Source organism: Chelonoidis abingdonii, chromosome 4 (assembly GCF_003597395.2).
Source record: "Chelonoidis abingdonii isolate Lonesome George chromosome 4, CheloAbing_2.0, whole genome shotgun sequence".
Classification (NCBI taxonomy): Eukaryota; Metazoa; Chordata; order Testudines; family Testudinidae; genus Chelonoidis; species Chelonoidis abingdonii.
The window spans coordinates 9,344,033-9,365,192 of NC_133772.1; the positions used below are offsets into that span (position 1 = coordinate 9,344,033).

The window sequence follows — 21,160 nt, forward strand, 5'->3', positions numbered from 1 at the left end:
GAATAAAAATTATAAACTTCAGGCAGAAACTTCTGTCTTGGCAGTGATCTTATCGAATTGTAAAGAACCCTGGAAATGACTCCATATGGGACATCAGATAGTCACAAATAGCATTATCTAAAGATTCCCAAATGACTTAATTCTCCCATCAGTGCAGAGGACGTTCTTAGGAACGTCCCAGATCTCCCTGAAGATGAACTTGATATAAAATATGTAAGATGCAAAAGAAAAAGACTTTCCGAAGTGCTTAAGAATTCATTACTACCAAATCCCACAGAAAGTCCCTTCATGAACCAAGTCAAAGTAACTAGATAGCCAGTTCCACAGGACTCAGGACTAGTTTTGTTTGGTCAACAGGCAAATACATCCGATTTATTAGGAATTCTATTTGGTTTCAGATTAACTTGACCTTGAAGCAAGAGCACAAGTAAACTCCTTTTCCAGGTTGCATTTGGAGGTACACCTCTACCCCGATATAACACAAATTCGGATATAATGTGGCAAAGCAGTGCTCCGGGGGGAGGGAGGGGCTGCACACTCCGGCGGATCAAAGCAAGTGCAGTATAATGGAACTTCACCTATAATACGGTAAGATTTTTTGGCTCCCGAGGACAGCGCTGTATCTGGGTAGAGGTGTACAATTCATCTGTCTGGTTAGTCCCAAATGGCAAAGAAGAAATGAAGTCTTTGAAACTATTACCAGAGCAATACTTCATGCCTTCATAAACTCTACTGATAACATGCTAATTGGGCACCATTTGAGTCTGGTTTTCAAGTAGGAAAAACAACATCCAAACATGCATTACATATAGCAGACAGACATAATTCTGAACATCTCACCTCCATCCTCACAGTCTTCAGGAGCTTTGGCTTTCTTACAGAGTCGAGGATCAAGCCAAGTAGTTGTCTTGGTGTTGTGACTGTGGAATATAGGACAACCCAATCAGGAGCAGAATAACAGGAGGAGATAAAGGGAGAGACACAAAAAAGACTCCCAAGGAAGGGATTTAACCTATTATATTTTGGACTTCTCTTCATAAATTTCCTTCCACATGCAAATCTGTGTCTCTCAGTCAGCATACCTGCTGTTATCACCTCTAACATCAAAAATACGACCTAGGAAAGGTACCACTTAAATATAACTACTACTAACATACTTGAGGCTCTTCTGTACCACGGTGACATGGGAGTTTACAGCAGTGCAAACGTTTCTTAGCACTCAAAAATATTTCAAAAGATACATGTTCATAGCCACACAGTCTACACAGTTTCACTCTAAAAGTAGCAGGTTTGTTGGGAGTGAAGTAAGCCTAGGTTTCATCTGTCAGAAAATATCAGATCTCAATAGCCAGTGCAACTTGTGCATGGAGCTGACTTCAAGAGCTCTGAAGAACTGTGTAGATTATTTGTAAGTAGAGAACAGAACCAATGAAATAAGAGCACACTGAATACACTTGTCTCTTTTGGATGTCATCAGAACAGACCCAAAAATACAAACTTTTTCTTTACCTGGTTTTAAAAATTTAATTATGGGGAATAGATAGGAAAAGTTTTGTGCACTTTAATAAGGTGTCAGACACCACCTCTAAAATAGGTTGATCATGAAAAGAGTCATGGGAAAAGTAACGGAGAAAAACTGATAAGGACTAAAAGAGCATCTTATCGCTGCTAAAAAGTTAATACACATAAGTATTCCAGAAATCTGATATTTTTAGAAGTCACAATATGAATGTAGATGTAAAGGCTGCTACCACTCTGAACCAAAGCACATAAGAAATTGCCAGTGAGTTTGCAAGATTAGTGATTTTGCTCTTCCATGACAAGTAGTACTTATCATTGCACTGCAGGAACATATGGTACATGTTAACTCTGAGATAACACAGTAACATAAGTGAGCAGAGTTATCCAGAAACCAGGTTTTATCTCAGGTCTATTGATGCTGTGATTATAAACGGTGATTATTCAGGGATTTGTAACTCTGTTCCATAAATCTGCATTAGGTGGCACAGTCTCAGCATAAAGTTCTCCTCCATCCATTTTTTTTTTCTGTGTACAAAGTATGACAAAGCCTTCCATACATTTACCATTGAAGCAACTACAAAAAATCATTTTGAAGATATGATACTTTTCACCTTGGAGGAAAAAAACCCTTAACTTCTGCCTATGCTTAGCCATCAGTGTAGTCTGATGCTTTAAAATTCATGAAACAGACTATCACACATTCTAATAGCTGCTTTTCTCATTCGATTTCATACCAGAGATTGCAGGCACAGCAGAGGGAATAAGGGAAATCCCATGGATTACAATGAAATTTTGCAGAGTAAAAGTACACATAAAATTAGACCCTTATCCATCTAGCAACACAGAACCTGAGCTTTGGATTCTGTGTGATACAGAATGTACATCATAAATAAGTTAACTGACTTTGTAGCTGGAACCACTGTGCTTTCACACCTAATTTAGATACTATTAGTATGATAGTGTTTTGTGTATTTACATGGATTCTTTCCTCATCTGCATTTTCCCCATGAAAATAAACACCATACTGAAGTCCCTATATACGGTAGCTAAGATACCTGTGCAAATATCCATCTATGAAGACGGATAGAAAGGAAAAGCTACTTGGATGAAAATGCTGGCAACACCAAGTAGGGATTCTATGATAGATATAGATATATATAAAAATAAAAATTCCTGCAGCTTATTCCTCAGAACAACATCACTGTCCTCTGTAAGTGATATTATTATAATCTTCACAGGAACCACTGTGAAATCAAACACACAAAACTGGTGACATTTAGCGAAGATCATGGAGTGAGAACAGACTGCAACATCAAAGCCAGTAGATTATATTTTCATGCAAAGGCCTCAGCAATAAAAAGTGGGTAGGGAGGAAGATATATACAAATCAGCAGAAATCTCTGTAGAGACTGACTAGAGACTCTTAGAGCTCATGCATCTCAGGAAGGTACATTAAGTCTATAAAAGATACAAACTTCTACTCACTCTATGAAGTAGACCATGCCTGTGTCTGTGTAGGCCATCTCCCAGTTCTTGGGTAGAGGCTCTAGGCTCTCATCCCTTGACAAGTAATTTCTGAAATCCATGGAGCTGCTTGTCTGGTTGTAACTAGGAACAGGCTTCATCCAGTCAGAAGAATCTGAATGTCTCTCTCTGTTTTCTGAAGTTGTTAAAAGCAAAGGGTTACAGTTAAGATTTTCATGCTGCTTTGCTCACAAAGAACCATCCCTTTTGCTCACAACGAGAGAATGCCAAACACCACTGTATTTTTCTACTGCATTTTTTTCTGCTGTGAACTTTAAAAAACTGAAGTGAATACACTGAGTTCTGTTCTTTCCTTGCCAAACAGCATTAACCTCATACTTGTCTGAGCCTAGGCTGAAAAAACAGCACTGGAACCCATCTAGGTAGACTAATTACTGCATTTCCTATCAAAGAAAATAGCATTTGTACTACTCATTAGAGAATCCACATCAGCATCCCTTTCAGTGCATCAAGGCCCAACTGTGGTACAAGAACCACAATGAGTGATACAAGGAAAACAACAGTGCAGCAGGTTTTAAATAGTGTGAATTTAAGCACTTCGGTTTAGAAACCATTGCCAATAACCTCACTTTTACAATTCTGTATTTGTGACAAATTAATATGGACTGCAGCCAGATCACCTGCATTCTCATTCTTTCAGCTCTGAAGGTAAACGGGACGAAGCCAGATCTATACTTGAATGGGTGACTTCCAAGAAATGCCTAGATGCAGCACAATTTGCAAATGTAATGTGCTGGTTGTCCCCCTTTTGAGATAATAAAGATGTTAAAAAGAATAGGATCTCAGACTAATCTTTGCAACACCCCACTGGACACCTTGTTCCAGACACAAGGCACTGTTCTTCATTATCATTTGCTCTGAACATTCCTTTACCTAGTTTTTGGATCATGTGACAGTGCTCCTACCCAAGTTAATTTGAAAATGTCAGTAACAATTTGACTGATTAAAATCTTGACTGCAGTCAGGAATTTCTCCCCTTGTAACTGACCTGCACCTCCACTGCCATTAACTGCTTCCTTTTCTTCCTCCTCTTCCTCCTCAGGGAGAGAGCTATCCATTCTTTGCATCTTGCTGACTGACGTTGTTCTTTTTCTCTGGGATTCTGCATCAAAATCATTGTCAAAAAGAACTTGATCCACTGCGTCTGGCTGAAAGGGACTGGGCTCTGCGAGAGGCTTTGGGGTACCATAGAAATTACCTGGTATTAAGAAACACATGGTACAAAACAGAAGCAGTGATTGTAGAGATCTTTACCAGATATCACAGGAATGACTCAAGCCACAGTACATATTCTACTGCCACAGTAACATAGTTTTGTGAAATACATGAATGAAAAGGTAATTTACTTCACTACTTAAGACATTAGCATTATCAGTAACCGATAAATGCTCAAAACCTGAAATTTATAGCTACACTGTATTTCTGCTAATGCTGTCATTGTGCATCTGGGTATAATGCATTTAATTCCAAAGTGGCTGCTCTACACAGGTTTCCAAATCAAGAGACTGACTTGTTGTTTCACCTTGCATTCACTAATGCTCCAGAATGAGATTTATAGCAGAGCTTGGTAGGAGTAAAGTGGAGGATTACCTTGAAAACCAAAATCATTTCTGTTCTAATGTACAGCATATCGTAATTAACTAATCTGGAGTAATCTGCAGCCTGTAGGCAGGTTGACGCTAAAAAGTAAATTCATTTTGTGCTGAAACACAAAGTATTTGCACAAAAGCAATTTTAAAAACGATTTCTTAGAGCTGTAATCCTATGTTTTCAGCTTATAATTTTCTTACCTAATAAAGCTATTAATAAATCAATGCAATACTGAATTATACCTGACAAAACTGAAAACATTTTGATTCTAATATGTTGTACATGTTCAAAGGATCAGCATTTTTTCCCAATAAAATAAATGCTCAAACAGAATTTAAGTAACTGGCCTTCTCCTCTTAATTAATCATGTGATTTTAATTAGGGAGTTGAGCACAGAGCTTAGCAGGGCTCCTGCTGGGTTAACATTTGGTAGATAAATTTTGTTTTGACTGCATAAAATATTAAATAAAACCCCCTATATTCAAATACCTTTCAGGCTTCAACTAAAAATGGGAGTTAAGGTGAAAGCTTTGGGTTAGCCTGGCTTGTTAAAGTCTAGTTGTTGAGGCAATTGTGCATACTGTATGGGTAGCAAAACCACCGCACACTTAAAAGAGCTTGGCTTAGAGAGCCGCTCAAAAAATTTCCTTCTTTTGGTTATTTTAACAGTAATATATCTTTTCATTTATTTATTTTTTTCCATATTAGGGAAGAATTAAGTCTCAAGAAAACATCCAATAAATCACAATTCTTTACAAGTTTCATCATCTTTTACACAGAGAAGGTTTCATACAATTTCTAGACTGTTTACTCTTGAAGAAGCTTTAGTCACTGAAGTAATCACTTGAAGTGTACATAATCTATATTAATAGAGATATTTCTAGTGAAAATTTTTATGCATAAAAATAGCATTTTTACTTTCATTTTCATATATATTTTTTAACATATGCATGCCAGATTTTTCTTGGGGAAAAAAAAACATTTATTTGAGTTAAGGGTACCTAAACAAGGATGTTTTAAATATATTGTGAAAACTTCATACTTTTTATTTTATATATTTTAAATAAGTTGTTCCTGAATAGAAACCTTCAACACCAAATTTCAATCCAGAAGAAAAAACTTAGAGGAGCCAGGTTATGGATTTTCTATAAAAAAGGGTTTACATTTGACACTCTGATTTAGCTACTGTACCTTTATCTTCAAGAACAGAGCCCATGCCTGCCTGGTCCTTGAGCAAAGGGATATTAACCATATCACTCCTATACTTTAGTTAGTTCTATGCCTAGTTAAATATTTTAGGAAGATGAAAAGTATTAACAGATCTAGTCAGTGACTGAGGATTCCTGCTCAAGGTGGAAACAGGAAAAACAACGTTAAGTAACTCATACCGAAAGAGAAAAGCCCGGTCTGACCGCAATAAACTGATGATAATTTAGCTACAGTTTAACAAAATATTAGAACACATTTCTAATGTTAACTGCTTCCTGTTGCTGCATGTTTAGACATGGCCAGTGCAAACACTTAGGTGACCTAGGTAGTCGCCTAGGGCACTAGGATTTGGGGGGCGCCATTTTCTTCGGCATTTAGGTGGAGGGAGCTGGGACAAGGGAGCGCGAGGAGGGCCGCCTGCAGCAAGTAAGAGGAGGGCGGCACACAGGGGAACTCCCTGCCCCAGCTCACCCCTGTCCCGCCTCCTCCCCAAGCACACCGTGGCTGCTTCACTTCTCCCGCCTCCCAGGCTTGCGGTGCCTAAGTTGATTGGCAGCGCAAGCCTGGAAGGCGGGAGAAGTGAAGCAGCCATAGCATGCTCGGGGTGCTCATGCTCGGAACAGGGGTGAACTGTGGGGCGTGGTGCCTCAGGGCGGAGAGCTGCCGTGGGGTGGGGGAGAGGTGCCTCCAGGTGGAGGGGGACAGCTGCCATGGGGGAGGGCATCTCAGGGCAGCGGCGCAGAGGGGGGAGAGGGTGCAAGGTGGAAGTTTCGCCTAGAGTGCGAAACATCCTTGCACCGGCCCTGTGTTTAGAATAGTTTTTAACCATAACCACTCACACACAGGCAAACACTTAAGATATGTCAACACCACAAATCAGTGTGTTATTGTAACAGTAGGTTGGCCTACCAGTGCTAGCTTTAAATCCAGCTAGTGCAGGTAACAACAGCCATGAAGACATGGAGGCATGGGCTTCAGAACAGTACGAGTCCACTGGGGAACTGTGGGGCATACTCAGATTGCAGGCCTATGCTGGGATCCGTGCTGCCATGTTTTCACTGTCATTGTTACCTGCGCTAGTTAGATTAAAGCTAGCACGCATATGTCTACTCGCACTACAATTACTCCTTCCTTCCTATCCTTAGATTCCCAGACTGGCTGAATATTCTCAGTTCCCTAGTATGAACAGAGGTACAATAGAGAGAAAAGACTCAAACAGCAACCACGGCAGCAAGTTTTAACTGTGATGGCCTGAAGTGTAAAAACAAAAAAAAAAACCCCAGAAGAACAGGATAGCAGGCAGGGAAGAGGCCTCTGGAGAAAGTGGGGGAGTGCAGAGAAAGATCCATGGCAGTACAATGCATGTGCACAGGAGAAGAGAAGGAAACCATGTAGTAGCTTGAAGGACCCATGGGAGCCGGCCACACTAGGCTTTTCTTGGTGAAATACACACAAACTACAATTAAAAGGGAAAACGAGGACACAACTAAGATTAATATTATTGTCTAAAATATCTGCAAAGAGATGTTACAACCAAATAGGGAAGAATTTATAATTACAAGTACAAAAGGTGTGATGCTAATTAAAGGACTTAGCATGCTTGGACAATTTCCTAATTCAGGCTTTGATTCTGTAATTGGATTTGTGTAATTGTGTTGATTAGAGCTCTGAGCAGATACAAAATTTGTATCCGCATCCAACCCACAATCCGCAAACACACACAGGCCTCTAGACAGAGCATTTGAATCCGCATCCATCTGCGGATATAAAGCAGATATCTGCACATCTGTAGGCTCTCTTGTTGACTTCAGCTGGACTCCAGGACATAAAGGGCTATGTGAATCAGATTGCCTTTGAATCCTACGTATATGCATGGAGAACATTGATACAGTGTGCAGAAAGCTTGGAAAAGTTACTCTGTCCAGAAGGGTATCAACTGTGGAAAGCTCATGTCAGGATGCAGAAGTGTTAAAAATGGGCCAATAGTACAAGACTAGTTCTCTGACTCAGAGAACTAGCTATGACAAAATCACATGCGTTTCCACAGCTATTTAATTAAGATGAGGATGGATCACATGGGAAGGTTGTGATTTCAACTTTTCTACCAAAAGAGGCAGTATTGTATGTCTATACATGTTTTACTCCTGAGGGAATTCTGCACCAAAAATTAAAAATTATGCACACAATATTTTAAAATTCTGCAAATTTCTGAAAATTGTATTTGTCAATAAATAAATGTGGCTCTAGAATGGCAGTGGAGAGGACAGGCCATTGGCTGCATTGAAGTGGGAGATCAACCTGAAGCCCCCACCTCCCCCAGTACAGAGGCTTGGCAGTGACGCTGCACCAGACCCTGACATAGTACAAGGGTTGGGCCTGCCCAGAAACACCCCAGGGCCCTGCCCCTCTGCACCAGGTGTGGGTGGGAAGGATCAGCCTGTGCTGTCTGGAGGGCCAGTGCTCTCTGCTTCCCAGCGCTTCCTCCCCTGCATGCAGTCCCCTGGCAGGGAGTAGCCTAGAGACTGCATGGAGAGGTACTGTGCAGCTCCAGCATCCAGGCTGTAGCCCACTCCCTGCTAATACCCTGCCCATAGCCTTCTCTTCCGGCCTGCAGATCCTTATGTCTTGTGCGGTCCCTGTGAGCAGGCAGGTTTGCCCAGCTGCAGCCCAAAAAGGAAGCACTGGAATGGATGGTATAAATACTGACTGCAGGCAGGTTTGCAGGGCTGCAGCCAAAACAGGCAGGCCCCAGCACTTCCTTCCCTGACTGCAGCTGCACAAACCAACCTGTAGGTGGGCCCTTCTTAAAAAAAGTTGCTACTAAGCAGCATACTGTTGCAAAGTCAAATACCATTAACACTGATCTTAATAGGATGGGATTAGTTCACAACAACATGTTGCCATTAACTGAAAGTTGATAGTATCAGGATTGCTATTAACCAGCATCTATTGTATTTACATTTTAATTCAGAAAGAGCCAGGTGTTAGTGATGAAAGCTGAAAATCATATATTTAGAGAAACATCCTCACCTGAGAGACTCATTAAAAATGACCAAACCCACCCAAAACCACTACAAACAGTAATAAAAATAAAGTCAGCAACTAATTAGGATAGCTTCTAGCAAATATTGTGGCTAATACTAAAAGCAGAAAGAAGACAAAATGGACTACTAAGTAGAAACCTTTGGAATAATTTATAATATATTTAATAACACTTAAGCAAGAAATTAAAGCTACAGAAAACTTTTCACATAAAACCCAGAACTATGACCACAAATATATTTAAAGCTAAAGTCAACCAAAAACATACATAAAATTTTTTAGAATGACTCTGAAAAGCACAATGATATGGAAAAGAAACAGGTGTTAAAGTGAACTGAACACAGGTCAGGACACATGGGTTCTAATACTGGGTCACTAACACACAGCATGAGCTGGGACAAGACAACCATTCTGGTCCACAGTTATCCCATCTATACAATGGAGATAATATTGCTTCCCTACCCTTGCAAAGTACTATTACGCCTCATGAGTATAAGGATCCAAATTTAGGACTTGACTCCACTAAAAATACTGGAGCGGCACAGCTGCATCATTGTAGCGTTCCAGTGAAGACGCTACCTATGCCAACGGGGGGCTTCTCTCATCAGCGTAGGTTCTCCACTCATCTGAGAAGTGGTAGCTATGTCAACAGAAGAAGCCCTGTCATCGACACAGTGCTGTCTACACAGGGAGTTAGGTCAGTATAACTATGTCACTCGGGGTTGTGAATTTTCCACACCTCTGAGTGACGTTGTTATACCAACATAAGTTCCTAATTTAGACCAAGCCTGAAACAAAAAGACTGGACACTAATGCCATTAAATTCTTCCAGGTCTTTATTCCCATTCTTATAAAAGACTGTAGGTACACATGTTCAAATTCTGTAACATACCATCATATGTTCCACTTTCTAGCAAGGCTCCACTTTCTTCCAATGCTTTAAACTGTTCAACAGGAATGAAATTATAGTCCACCCCTGGGACCTCCCCATCCCTGGGAGCCCTTGTAGTGCCTGAAAAGAGAGAAGAAACTGTTGTATGGTTGTCTAGTGCTGTTGGTTTACAGAATACTATCTCTTGCAGAATTCAACATAAAAAGAAACAGTGGTTATTTGAAGCTTTGCACAGCTACGGTGCCACTCTGGCAAGATAAAGGATCAGAACATTCTCATGAAAGTGAACATTGCAGCATGTGAAACTAGGTCAATAAATTATGTAGGAATAAGAAAGGATATTTTAACAAGAAATAGAAGCCCTCATGAATTTATTAAATCTACTGTTATGAAGGGCATCCAAAAAGGAATTTTGATACCAGAGTTAAACTTCCTAAGAACTAACATTCAAATCCCAATACAGCAGGACCTTGATTTTATGAAAGCCAATCTTATGACTAACCAGTTATACGAATCCCTTTTTCCAGCTGGAAAATAATGAATCAATCATGTTTAAAAGGCAATGTCCAGGAAAAACAAGTCAACATCTCTTCACATTCCAATGCTTTCAAACACTGGGAATCGCTTTGCAGTGGTTTAAAGGACAAGAAAGCCATGCAGTATACCCATGCTGCAACTTACCTCTGGTAATTCTGATATGTTCAATTTTAAGAACTTCTCGGTGTTATCAACTCCTCAGTCCCCAACTTTCACTAATATGGCAACAAGTCTTAACACTTTCTATATTATGGTTTGCAATGACCAAAGACTCATCAATATATACAATTACAATACATTCATATAATGGTCAAAATTCCATCTGAACAAAGCAAAGCAGTTCACAATTTCACTGCTTCTATTATTCAGGTTACAACTCCACCTTCACCACAAGCCCCCATTTTAAGATTTCATTATTAAAATACAAACAATTGCTCATTGCTCTGAGTTATTTTGGGGGTGTAATTCATATATATTCCTAACATTTTTATGATCATAGCTGTTTTTCTGGACAAGTCATACAAATCCATAAAGGAGCTACTCCCCCACTATCTGATGACTTTTGCTTCCTATAAAACTCAAACAGCATGGAATAGCTTTGGTTTGGGTTTTGTTTAATCGTATTAAATTACACAAATAGGGCAAATTTCATCCTGCTGAGATGGTCCTTTCAAGTGTCTCTGTAGCACCTAGTGGCCCTGTGCAGCAGAAGCTGCAAGCTGAGAGGCTGCACAGAAGGACCTCTGCACTGTCTGCATGTTGTGAAGGGGTATCTACACTAGCTTCTCATAGGCCAGTACAGAAAATGGCAAGGGGTGGCCACATCTTTGTGGCTAGCAGACCTAGCGCTCCACACAAATGGTGCAGAGGAATGAAGACTATAGTTCCAGCATATACGCTAAATAGTAGCCATTTTAGAAAGGAGAGTACATTGCACTGTAATCTGGTGGCCTGAACCAAGGTCGAGGGTAGATTTTTCCTCTCAGCTCATGTTCATTTCACCAACATAAAACCTGATTGCAAAGGGTTTTTAATACAGGTGAAGCAAATTTCATTTCAGGAGTGTAACTTAAAAAAAAAGTTTAATTTCCAGTCTCTACAAATTATTGAAATTCCTGAGTAAATAAGAAATATACAACTTGATAGTTACAATAGAAACAACATGAACTTCATTTGGCAATTTGTCAGATGATTGTAGGTTATGCACTGCCTTAGACAATAGTTTATTCTACATCCATTTCATACTCTTTAGAATTTTGATAATCTGTTAAACTGAGAAGTGAAAAACAACAGCAAATACAAAATGGTTCAAATTTTTCTACAGTTGTGATCTTCAGATCTTTCTTATAACTGCTAATGCTGACAAGCTTACACACAATGAAAGCCATAGGAACGGTAGCCAATGAAGCCAAAACATCTCAGGTACTTCTACAATTAGTACAAGGGTCTTTTAATTAACTTTACCTTGAGAGGGGTGTGCTAATGAGTGATTTATTTACCTGCCAAGTCAAGTCCAGAATCCTGTTAGTTATGTAAAAATTTCCTACTTCCCTAGGAATGGAGTCTCCTGACAAAAGATGAGGAAATAGACTATCTTGCTATTTAGTTTCAGGGTTCCACACATAACCTTTAAATCATCTGAAACTGACATTCTGGCAACAGGCATATGTTTTTTCATATCACATTGTACATGGGATACTTGACAAACTTCATTTCTAATGAATCTAGAACAGTTTTAAATATTAGTCATGATGAAAACGTTCAACTTCAATGACATGTTTTGACATGTATCTTACTTGCATCTATTAAATGAAAAAGGCTTTTAATCTTAGTGAGTGTAGAAAGTGGAAATATCTTAAGAATAAAGGCAAATGGACTTTTTTTTCAAGTCAATAATCAATCCAAAACATTCAAATGGTTTAAAGTTATTGTATTTCAATATGCAAGATATAACCAATTGACAACAGCTTCTGCCCTTCAGTATAAGATCACTTTGTCAAGAATTCCATTAGATTTAAATTTTCTAATGTGGCTAAGATGAAACAAAATAATCACTTTGCTTTTGTGCCCACATGACAAATATTGACACGAAACATTCATAAGCCTTTGATCCCCATCCCCCAATACACTACTTCTGTATATTACAGCACTTTAGATTGAGAGGTATAATCTTATGAAAATTTAAATTTACAATTACTTTCTCATCTCACAGTTTTGTCTAGCTTGTTCGCTAGCTCATTCACATAAAATTAGCATTTAACTTTTGCCGGTAGACATCTCATAGAATTTATAGTAAATATTCTGATGAGAATGTAGGTGTTATTCAATACTAATTAAAAACAGTTTTTTGATACAATGCAAAATGTGCCCCTTGTACACAGACTGATGACACAAACTGAATGTTATCCTGTGTGATGCTAGGTGTGTGAAGGAACACATGTTGAAACAGTTTTAAATATCAACTTAACTCACTTCAACTCCCTGAATTACTTCATTAACTAAAGATATTTTTTTTTTTAAAGTCCACAGTAATAAGATAAATTGTGGAAAAACACCCACACACTAACATGAGATTTCAAATGAGACTTACTCTCCAAAAACAAATGAGATTCATTGGTGAACCTGAGTTTTTATTGTAATTTCTACTTAACCAAAAAGAAATGGCAAATATTTCCTCTTTCACCTTCCTAGATGTCTCTCATCATGCATATCATCCTTTTAAATAGGAGGCCATACAATGACTTGGTCAGTTTGGTGCCTCGTCTCTGATATGCCAATGGACTGTACATAAATCCTAGTGAATTTTGTAGATAACCGGAAGTCACACAGACTGAAAAGGTCTTGCTATGCAAATTACTTCCTTGGGATATTTATCGGTGGTGCTCAGCACCCCAGCCTATTCCACTGAAGTCAGTGGGAACTTCTCAGTGAGCAGCATTGTTGACAATCACTTATTTGGTGGCTAAGTACTCAGTTAGGAGCCTAAGTTTAAGACCTCATTTTTGAAAATCTTGGGCTTTTTGTTCTTGGAGACATGGTAGTGATCAGACTGGAGTTTCGTTTTGCTGTTTACAGAGCTGCAGTACTATACCCCTAGAACCACATACCGTATCAACATACCTCCGAACTTGTAGAAAAGGAGGCCCTGTTGACTTCATTACTAGGGTCTCCTTATTTCACAGGGAAAGGAGAGGTATTTTACTCATACTATTCACACAGCTCAATGACTTTTTTGTTCTTTTTTAATGAGTTTTCTAATCAGTGTTTCTTTCCTCAAACAAATTATTCACTTGTTAGATCAGTGATTTCCATTCTGCAGTATTGGTATTCATACATGTGGGTGTTCCTAATTTCACAATGCGTAGCATTAATTGAAAGCAAAGTTACGGCTGGCAGGAGTTACCTAATGAGAAACAATTAAAGATAAGGCAAAACCATTATTATAATTTAAATGATTTGCATGTAACTTGCTATAAAGCAGTATTATTTAAAGAATAAGATAGTGTTATAGCATGCTGAGCTATATCAGCATACAGGCACACACTGTTGAAAAGATGGGAAAATTGGAGGTAATGAGGGAGCATCAATCATCTTGCTATGATTTTAGGAGGAAGAGAGTTTTAGAAATTAGAAATTATGATGAGAGGAAGACAGACAATAAAAGCTGGAGGATGAGGATGTGAGAAAAAAATGATCACCAATTTCTGAACAGTAAATCAGTCAGGCTCACAGCAAGTGTGAAGACCTCGGCCAAGCAATATTAATTGAGTTTTTTTAGGGGGTTGTGGAATAGCTGTATATAGTCTGCCACCATTATGATGATGTATCATTTCCTTAATTTCTCTTGAATGTTCTTGGAAATTTAGTAATTAATGTCGTCACTAACAAAGCAAAATTGATTTCTGACCACCTATTACATAATTGAGTTGGATCAAATTTATTTCAGTCTTCTCAGTTATTTGCATGCCTGTACTCTATTATTAGATGAATTCATTTCTGCTTTCATAATTCCAAATGTGACCCAAGTATGTAAATTATCATAGAGCCTGGAACGTGGTGTTGCCACTGCATGAGTCTTCCAGTAAGTAAACAATGCTGGATAGCAAAAAAACTAAACTTTCAAAGCAATCCAGCAAACGGGTCATGCTAATTAAGAAATGTTCAAAACATACAAGTCTAGCAAACAAGGAAGTTCTAGTTAACATAAGCGTGATTAACGCACTCCTGAAGCAAGGATTACAAATGATTCATTATTGCATACCATCTTGTTTAACCTCAATCTTTTAAAAAATCTTGTCAATTTTACTCCAATGAACAATGTGAACAGCTCTGTCAGTAAGTGAACCTCATTTCCATTACACTGATCTCTTTTTTTTTTTTTTTTTTTTTTAAACTCCTTATTCTTTTACTCATAAGATTAAGTGGCTATTTTATCTTCCCTGGTGTAATCCTTGGCATGCTGAATGTTAGAACCACTCATCAATTTGCATAGACCCAAGCCATTAATTAAACTGGTCACAAAATGATTGGTAAATAAAAAAATGTTAAAAACATGCATGAAGCTACAACAAAAAATGCTTTAACATGTAATTAATAGATTCTAAGGCAAGAAAGGACCACTGTGATCATCTAATCTGACCTCCCCTATAACATAGGCCATAGAACTTCCAAAATAAGTCCCAGAAAAATATGCTTTTAGAAAAGCATCTGATTTTGATTTAAAAATAGTCAGTGATGGAGAATCTACCATGACATGTAGTAAATTGTTCCAACAGTTTATTACACACTGTTAAAAATTTACACCTTATTTCCACTCTGAATTTGTCTAATTTCAATTTCCAGCTACCGGATCAGTTTAAACCTCTCTGATAGACTGAAGAGCCTATTAAATATTTGTTCTCCATGTAGATATTCACAGATTGTAATCAAGTCACCCCTTATCCTCTCTTTTGGTAAGCCAAATAAGACTCTCAGAGCTCAATCTATCACTATGAGGCACTTTTCTAATATTTTAATCATTCTCATGGCTCTTCCTGAACCCATCTCCAATTTACCAAATCTTCCTTGAATTGTGGGCACTAGAACTGGTTACCGTATTCCAGCAGCCATCGCACCAGTGCCAAATATGGTGGTAAAGTAACTTCTCTTCCCTTACTTGAGATTCTCCTGTTTGTGCATCCCAGGATCCCATTAGTTTTTTTGGCCATCGTGTCACACTGGGAGCTCATGTTCAGCTGATTATCTACCACGACACCCAAAATATTTTTCAGACTCACTGCTTCCCCGTATAGTCCTCCTCCGGTAATTATAGCCCATGTTCTTTGTTCCTACATGTATACTTTCACATTAATCTGTACTACAAAGCATAATGTTTATGCCCAGTTTACCAAGTGATCCAGATCGCCCTGAAACAATGACTTGTCTTCTTAATTATTTACCATTCCCCCATATTTTTGGGTCATCTGCAAACTTTATCAGTGTAGATTTTGTGCTTTCTTCCAGGTCATTGATAAAAATAGGAAAAAGCATAGGGTGAAGAATGGATCCCTGCTGGAAACACATCTGCTTGATGACGATTCCCTATTTACGATTACATTTTGAGACCTATCAGCCAGTTTTATATTAATTTAATGTGTGCCATGTTAATTTAATATCATTCAAGTTTTAAAATAAAAATACTTAAAAATTGTGATCAGTCGTTCTAATGAGTAAATATCTCATATGGAAGGTACAGTGTGACTTTTGGATAACTGAGAAATGGAATGGCATGATAACGTGAAAAGCATCACACAGACAGGTATTTCAGTAATTGTGGAGATGTTCTTCAAACTGAAAGATATCCTCTGATAAGCTGGAAAGTATATTATTTTTATCCAAGCTGTCAGTTTGTAGTGGTTCTAAAAGCTATGATTACTCAATTGGGTCCTCATAACTCCCTAAAAAAAATTCAGATTCCATTTAGAAATGTAAAATGGTGTTCAATATCCATTAGCATTCATATTAGTGAATAAAAATGAGGTGCTTCAGACCTTATGTTTCGTCAGAACTGTCCTATATCAGTCATTTACTGAATGCCATGTGCATGCCATACAATCTCTGTTGCCACTAGAAAACCATTCACTTCAGTAAAGCTTTGCCTTGTTTGTTAATTAAATAGTAAATTATTCTTGCATCAAAAGTACATTGAATAGTTTGTTTTTTAGTAATTAAGTAAGAATGAACTGAAAATGCACTGCTCCAATGAACAATTTTAGCCTCGGTAAAGTCTAAGAGCCCAGTAATAACATACAAGCAGGCAATCAGCATTAAGCATTTTAACCATATTTGTAAGAGCCTTTGAAGCTGATCAGTGATGGGTGACTGAAATGAGAAAAATTGACAAGATAATGTCTTTTCACTCAGGCTGCCGGAGCAGCAACCTTTTAATGATTCCTGGCTGAAGACGTGTTAACGGGTGGGCTGTATGGATAGGGAAATTCTATGAGATGCCAGCCATTCTAGCCTACAGTGGATTAAGAGGTAAGGCTCATCCCATGGTATCCTCTCATTAATGCTTGCTCTGCAACTCTACTGTGCCTACTCCAATTTAGGAAGGCTGCTCCTCCTTTCCCTAACCATTGGGCCATGCTACAGGTCCCTCTTCCATCCCACTAAATTTCAGGCTCAGATATGTTACAGGTGCACCCATATCTTCCCTTGTGCACCCCGCTTGGTTATATTCCAGTAGGGTCTCCTTCCTCACAAACAGCTCTTCTACAATTATTCTCTCCTCTGTCCTTTCTGTTTTCTCTAACACCCAGCCTATCTACAGGTGGTCACCTGGAGGTCTTAATCTCCTCTTTGTGAGAAACCACAAAACTGGCTAGGTGGGTGTGTGCGTGTGCGAGAGATACTGCCACAAAATCAGTGGTGAGAGTTATATTATACTAGTTATAGTAATGATGTTTCACCCCACCCCACTAGGTTTACTTACTCTGATGCGAAAATGAAATCTTCATCTGTTGCATTCTTTAATGCTTTTTAGAGGCAGTACCAATGAGTTTAAAAAAATATAGATACTCTAAGTCCTCTGAACTTGGAATTTTGACATTTTTGCTGGTTTGTCAATCCTTTAATATATAATAAATACGGTTATCAATAGACTAATTTTCCATGCATCCCAAGTTAACTTAGAATCCATATTGAGAAATGTTCTAACAAAGACTCTACCTAAAAATAGCCTTTATGCAAAGGAATCTCCATTAAAAGGGTGGAAATGTGAAACAACACAGGATCAAAGGAGAAAAGCTTACAGGATTCTTGAGTTATGCAGAATTTAACTGAAATAGATTAATTTATGCTAGCACTCTGCATACTTACAAGGGATGGTTCTCAGGTAAAGATTGTCTCTGATCACCTGTTGGAGTTTATGGTCCGTTGAGCCTTTCTGGAACTGCAGGCTCAGGTAGTGACGCAAGTCTTTGTTGATCACTTTTCCTTTAAAATAAGAAAACAATTAATGCAAAACTTGCAAAAAACATTTAAGATGATGCTCTTATCAACTAAACTGCATTTCACTGCAGTAAACATCTCTGCAAAATCTGAAATAGAAAGGAAACTACAAATTAGTTTATTCAAAAGCACTAGACTAGAGAGAAAAGCTGCATGCTCCCAGGGCCAGATCCTCAGCTGATGTAAATTGGTATAGCTCCACGGACTTAGAGCTATGCTGTTTTATAACCAGCTGATGATCTGGCTCCTGGATTTCCACCAGTCTGTTGACAATGAACAAGAGTCCTTGTGACAAGACTCAGCCCTTTTATGCAGGACAGATGAAATGTTAAGACTTTAAAACTTCACTAAAAGCAGAATACTTTTAGCCAACCCATATTTATGCGTCAAAGAACATGTAAGCCCATGAAGAAGCATAAGTGCAACATCAATCTTAGTGTTGTCTACTTCCGACGGTAAGAAAAAACATAGGTGAAGTACTAAAGTGCTGAGGATTACTGCCCACAACAGATGCAATGCTAAGGACTATTGACTTTCCAGACCATTTTATGGGAATGGATAGAATGAGTAGAATGGTCCAGGAACTGAATAATAGCATACTGCCTATAGTTTAATGAGAGACACTACTGCAGGATACCATACAAAAAGTATTGGCAAACTGGGCTTTAAAAAAAAACAAAAACAAAAACAAAAAAATCCTAACTGCTTCACAAGCAGATAGTGGAGAGAAACTGTACAATCCAGGTATGTGACTACACAATCAACTCAGAACCCAGCTGGAGATTAAATGTTGCCTGCATCACCAATGTGCTCATCACTAATCAGAAAATCATGTAAGGTTGTATTAATCCACAAATAATAAAGCCAGACATTTTATTTCAAATGTGTAAACTGTGTCAGGAAGTCTTAAAATTATTGTTCTGATTTGCAAGCTTTTATCTTGCATCCTTAGATTTAGCTTCTTTATTTCTTAAATAAGCAAATATTTGATTTATTGATTTATAAGAAAACTGATTTACAAACCCTGATGAAAGTTTATAAATCCCACTTTGGAGCTATAAATCTTATTACAGATTTGCAAATTGAAAGAAAATAAATCCAACACACAACTTTTGGATTTACAAATTCTCCCAGGATTCTAATGACTGTTCTGTAAAGCCTGTCCATATCAGATTTAAAAAACAACATTTGAACTAAGTCCCTACCATTAAAAACTGCACATGTGCTTCAGCAGCAGTTTCTTATTTTGTACTGGGAGATGCCACATGCACCCAACCAACCAGTGACTCTCGAAGCCCATGATTCAAGAGCTACCCATTACTGCAGTACAGTGGTCAGCTCAAACTGTTAAAAGTAGAACAGCTCCACCAAAGTTGGAAGCACAACAAAAATGTGAACTGTCATCATAGTGATTCCATTTCAAAATTCCTTATAAAATATTTGTCCCAACCATGACCATTAGGGGTGTGTGAGAACATTGAATACAGAGTTAGAGATCACCTGAAATTTAATAGATCAAATTGTTTGCAACTAGAGTCTGTTAACTATGTGCTTTGCCTACCTGTTTTTGGTATTTAATGGGATAACTAGCACATGGACTAAGGATCCGACTATTGTGGCCTTTAGGCTTCCAGCAGTTTACAACAAATGGCGCGCACACACAAAAAAGTGCTGTCGTACAATAAAACCCATTTCCTCCCCCACTTAAAAGGTCATTAGCTTTCTACTGTGCAAATGGATTTTTCTGGAGCACCTCCTACTGATTTATCTATGTTGACAGATTTTTGCAGTTTAAAACAAAAACCATTAAGATAAAGCTACGTTTAGAAATCATTTAAATAATTAACGCTCTCTCTACAAAACTCTCTTTTTAAGGTATTGTTGCCATATTTGGCTGCTGCAATTGAGAAAAATCACATCTTAATAATCAGAGTAGCGAAATAAATAATAATCAAGAAAATCAGCTAGTCAAGTTAATCATGAGGGGCAGCGGTTTTGTAACAGAGAGAGCCCAGGTCAGAGAATAAGAACTTGTGTTCCATCCCTAATTCTCACCATCACTGATTAGATCAGTGGTTCTCAACCAGGGGTGTAAACATCCCTGGGATACACAGGGGTCTTTCAGGGGGTACATCAACTCATCTAGATATTTGCCTAGTTTTACAACAGGCTACATAAAAAGCACTCATGAAGTCAGTACAAACTAAAATTTCATACAGACAATAACTTGTTTATACTGCCCTATATACTATACACTGAAATGTATAGTACAATATTTATATTCCAATTGATTTATTTTATAATTATATGGTAAAAGGGAGAAAGTAAGCAATTTTTCAACAACAGCGTGCTGTGACACTTTTGTATTTTTACATGTAAGTAGCTTTTAAGTGAGATGTAACTTGGGGTACGTTAGACAAATCAGACTCCTGAAAGGGGTACAGTAGTCTGGAAAGGTTGAGAGCCACTCGACTAGATGTGTCACCTTGAGCCACAACCACTATGCCTGTGTTACACCACTTGTAAAAAGGCAATATCATCTCTGAAAAGTGCTTTGAGATCTATAGATAGGATAAGAAAGTGAAGTTAAACTGCAAAGTATTACATTACAATTAAGTAAATATCTGTTGATAGACCCACCCCCCAAACTCCATTAAAATCAGGCAATGATAACACTTCCTATCAGAAGTAAACAAATAGGTTATGCTTCTAAACTAGATCCATTGTCAAATGAGATCCTGCATTCGTGGTGTTCCACTTAACGTATTATGTTACAGGAAGGTTCTTTACAATTATTCCTTTGTGACACTCCTGTCAGGTACCATTAGCAAACCTGTCATATTGCCAGATAACCACTGCCCTTCTAGCACACAAATAACTGAACCTTTGTTTTACTGCTTTATCCCTCTGACAGAAGGGTACAAAGCAATTTATTGTATGCTGTCATCTTCAGAGAAAGCACGCTTACTTGGGTTCAGTGAGCTTTGCAAATTAAAGTTATGTACTTCATCAGAACGTCCAAATCTTAAAGTGGAAGAATTTTAACAATCATTTGTTTTCAAAAGGCTATAAAAAGGATGGTATATGGAGGTATATGACAGAATCACAACAATAAATTTCAGTGCTCTTATACACCTAAATTATACTCTTTGCAACTTACATAACATATGTACCTCTGGACCTCGTAATGTCACCAGCCAAACAATACATTAGATGATAAATAAAATTAACTTTTTAGATTATAAGTTCTTAAGGAAGTGAATGTTGTATGTGTTGTACAGTGCCAGCACAATGGGAATCTGATTCGGGGCCATAAGGTTCTGCGGCAATTAG

General features: G+C 38.1%; 1 protein-coding gene across 1 annotated transcript in view; it reads right to left on the reverse strand.

The window, feature by feature from the left end:
• Window positions 1-21,160, reverse strand: part of MAGI3 (membrane associated guanylate kinase, WW and PDZ domain containing 3) — a 227,699-nt gene that overhangs the window by 85,367 nt on the left and 121,172 nt on the right. The window contains 5 exon segments of the mRNA XM_032766590.2: window positions 841-920; window positions 3,007-3,181; window positions 4,055-4,264; window positions 9,800-9,919; window positions 17,696-17,812. Of these exon segments, the coding sequence (XP_032622481.2) occupies window positions 841-920; window positions 3,007-3,181; window positions 4,055-4,264; window positions 9,800-9,919; window positions 17,696-17,812 (702 nt within the window).